The 4110-nt window shown below is 41.4% G+C and overlaps 1 protein-coding gene across 2 annotated transcripts in view; it reads right to left on the reverse strand.

Annotated features, from left to right (window-relative positions):
* The window catches only part of col14a1a (collagen, type XIV, alpha 1a), a 131936-nt gene that overhangs the window by 116491 nt on the left and 11335 nt on the right, over window positions 1-4110 (reverse strand). For both annotated transcript variants that reach the window (XM_032519029.1, XM_032519030.1), the window contains exon 3: window positions 2423-2539. In XM_032519029.1, coding sequence (XP_032374920.1) covers window positions 2423-2539 — 117 coding nt within the window. The remainder of the gene's footprint in view (window positions 1-2422; window positions 2540-4110) is intronic.

A 4110-nucleotide genomic window follows, 5' to 3' on the forward strand; every position in this document is an offset into this window, starting at 1 on the left:
CAGCGGCACTTCAGGTCAATTTGTACACAAGCGACAAGACTTTTGTCAGGGACTGTATTACAGGTAGGTTAGCATTAGCAGCCATGGAAGTGACCCTCAAATCCCCTTTAGCCTGCAGAGGTGGGATGGTTAATAAGCTGCACGTTTGACAAAACAACCAGTTTGTTGTCATCTTTGAGTCGTTTCTCTTGTAATACCGATGATACTTTTTGAAAACACTGAAGCACAAATCTCCCCTTTGTGTCACTTGTCGAAGTTTGTTTCCGAGTGTGTGATGGGCTCATTGTTGCCCCTTGTAGCCGATATGTGGGAAAATACCACTTGGGTGTTTTTTGTGATTCGGCCACATGAGGCAATAATGAGCCCATTACAGTTTGGCGAACCACAGCAAAGCGAAGAAGACGCTGCAACCGTTCTCTTAGTAAAAAATTTGACTTGGACAAGCAACACAAAGGGCTATCCTTTTTGGGTTTTTTTCGGTTTATGTGAGAAAAGACTTTTAAAAGGATGACTAACTGCTTAGTTTGACAAATGTACATATGGTTAACCACCCCACCTTCATTAAAGAGCAACACACAGCTGCTTCCTTCCCGCTTTACTATGGGACATTCCGGGACTGTCTCCTGGCATGGATCTCCCAGACAGAGGACAGTGACTGTAAAAAATAGGGCAGTGAATGGAATGAACGGGGCTACCTGTTGTGCAGCTTTCCGAACTGTCTACATCATTTGTTACAGAATGCTACCTGACCCTGAAGTCCCATCTTTTTTTTCTTGATCTTTAATGTTACATAATTAGCCTACCGACTAGAGCCTCTTCAAGCGTTAAACAAACCTCAGCCTCCAGGGCTAATCTCCTGGTGACTGTGTTTTACGTTGATGGGCAAATGAGATTATTTGAGAGAGTAAATAGAGACATATGGTACTGATAAATACACAACTGTGCAAGTAGGTCTACACGCACAGACATAACCCACACTATTTGAATTTCAAAATTGTTGGCAGCCTTTTGAACAGACTTCTATAAGTGCTTATTTTAGTTAAATTCATGCACTGTCAGAGACTAATGAAGAGAATAAAGCCACTGGAAAAGAAGCACAAGTTAAACACATTTTGATGCAATAAAACTTGGGTAACATTATCCATAAGGATACAATATGATAATGAGGGGAAATTGACTGGACAATGTTTTAAAGAATATATAAGCATTTATAATGAGTCATCTGTCCCAATCTAAAACCTAAATTCTTATTCAGTTGCACTTGAGTTGCTCTCTTTTTTTTTTAGGAGAAAAGGGATATTACGTTGAGTCAAAAGGTTAGCTGCCACTCTGACAGCTGCTTTTGTGATCTAAAATGGTGTGTTATTCTCAACAAAAGGACTTCAACCAATGTTAACAAGCTTTCCTGTGGGTGTCTTTCGCTTCATCTGACGGGACATCAGGACACAGGTCAGGTTTTTGAGTCCTCATCCTCTTCCTTTTTAACAAATAAGGCTTTATTATCCACATGGTGTGTGGACACTGTGAAAGTCCAATTTTTAACTGCATTTTCTGGATGCCAGTGAGCTACTGCTGCACTTCTCCCTGAGAGGAAGTGGCCATAAATTTCAGTTTTTGTTCTCTTTTCAGCTGTCAGAGGCAGCAAGAAATTGTCAGACGAGGCGTTTCTTACAAAGGGTTGTTTGCAAGAAAGAAGTTTTATGATACAGAGTGCTTATTCAGTTCTACTTATCATTTTCTACAATGGCTGCAAAAGAATCTTCTGCAGTGTTCAGCACAGCAAGGTATTGATGTGAAGGTAGGTTCACATTGTGGTGGTGATTACATGATGAAGAAGACATCAATTGTAGTTAGGGTGATTACTGACTGCACTGTGCATGCCCTGAAAGAGACGAGGTCATGCCCTGTAACAGTACAATGATCGACTGCTGACAGATGCAGGGTAAAAGCAGGATGTCAGGCGTTAATCATGCCAACAACTCCATACAGTGATAATGCAGTTTAATGCTAAATGAATGACTGTGGCTGCTGTTGTCTGTCATCTGTCCTGGACTGAACTCCATCATGACTCGGAGTATGTCCTACTGCCTTGAGTACCTATCAGTCCCTTTTTCAAATCTGCTGACAGGCGCCACATATTCAGCAAAAAACATTCCTTTGTCTCAAACTTGGCAGAGGTACAGGACAAACTTTGAGTCCTCCACATCTTTCAAATGTGATCCCATCAAAGGAGCTTTGAGTTTTGTGTAAATTACATAATCCTTCCTGACAGACAGAATATCAAAGTCATAATGGGATCTTTCCCCCCAAAAAAATTTAAAGGTTTATTCTCACTTCTTTGGCATAGGAGTATTTTCTCTAAGAGAGTGTGTGTGCGTGTGTGTGTGTGTGTGAGTGTGTGTCGACAGCAAAATTACCCTACCTGGTGTACTGTTGTAGAGGAATAAATAGCTGTCAAAGTCTCCTTTTGGCTCTTTCCAGGAAACAAGGAGTTTGTTAGAGCTCAGCACTTTGAAACGCAGCCTCCTCGGAGCTGGAACTGAAAAACAATTAACCACATTTAAATCTATTTCAATAAAGCTAGAAAATGTTTGGAAATAAAACTGAAAAATGTTGATGAATGAAAATGATTAATCAAAAGGTTCCCAGCAACCAGTCAACAAGTGTTAACTGTGGTTAGGGTTAGACGTCAGAAACCCCAAATCGTCACAAATCTAAATGACTCAAAAGGAAATGTATAAATGGATGGACAGAAGGACAGAGAGAGGGCTGAGTGAATTTAAATTTTAAAGTTCCTGAATCCATGAGAGCAACACATAAAGCATGTTAGCATGCAGCTCAGCTTCAGCTCAAAACAGCATGAAAAAAGGTTTAAAAAAGCACAGATTTATAAGAAACTATTTCCAGTCAAATTCTCTTTATAAGATACATTTCAAGGACAAGTGATGCAAGGAGGGATGATTTAAATTTCTGTCAGACACGGGTGAAGAAAAGTAGAAAAAAGGCAGTTCTTGCCTGTGCCAATACATTAAAAGTACATTTCTGATTTATACAATATCATTGAAAAGTATTGGTTCACTGTAGCATCAGCAGCAGCGTGCTATGGAGCTCAACAGTGACGCACTGGTTCCAGAAGTGATTGTCCCATTGACTTTTCAGAAAATGCTTAGGCCCTAAATAAAGAGTTTTAAGCCAGGAACCAAGCCAACCAGCTACAAGATGAATCATAAAGCATTTCGCCGCAAAAAATATTTTGAAAACGGAAAAAGGCAAAGGTATAAGACTGTGTACATAATCATAGACTTCAGTTGTAGCACTCCCTTATAGCTGTTTAGAGATGCAGTAAACAACAACCACCAATCGAAGACGTCGGTATTATGCTTAGGATTTTAAGTAGTGTAGTACTTCTCCATGACATTAAAACAAGGTTGATTTCATACGGACTTGTGCCATCTACAGCAGCATAAATCATTGTTTCACAATCTTGTAGCTCGTGGTAAGTCTGCCTTGGATGGTTTAGATATTGGGGCTAAAGCCGCATAAACACAATTATACATACATATACATACACAGGTTGGAGATAGAATCCCTCCACCTAGTCCTCGGGTCTTTCCCTAGGCCTCCTCCCAGCTGGACATGGCTGGAACACCTCCCTAGAGCAGATCCCAGGGGGCATCCTTACCAGATGCCTGAACCACCTCAACTGGGGCTCACCCCGGTGGACGAGAGGGTCGCTCTGACTGTTGTTTGTGCATGTGCACCAAACAAAAGTTCGGAGTATTCAGCCTTCTTGGAGACCTTGAATGGAGTCCTGTATGGGGCTCCAGTGGGGGAATTCATAGTTCTGCTGGGGGACTTCAACGCCACGTGAGTGATGATGGAGATACATGGAGAAGCGTGAGAGGGCCTCCCTGATCTAAACCTGAGTGGGTGTCTCTTGTTGGACTTCTGTGCTAGTCATTGGTTGTCTATAACAAACACCATGTTTGAGCATAGGGATGCTTATAAGTGTACTTGGTACCAGAGTACCTTATAATTGTTTTATCTGATCTGAGGCCGTATGTTTTGGACACTCGGGTGAAGAGAGGGCCAGAGCCTTCAACTGATGGG

Source organism: Etheostoma spectabile, chromosome 6 (assembly GCF_008692095.1).
Source record: "Etheostoma spectabile isolate EspeVRDwgs_2016 chromosome 6, UIUC_Espe_1.0, whole genome shotgun sequence".
In the NCBI taxonomy this organism is placed as follows: domain Eukaryota; kingdom Metazoa; phylum Chordata; class Actinopteri; order Perciformes; family Percidae; genus Etheostoma; species Etheostoma spectabile.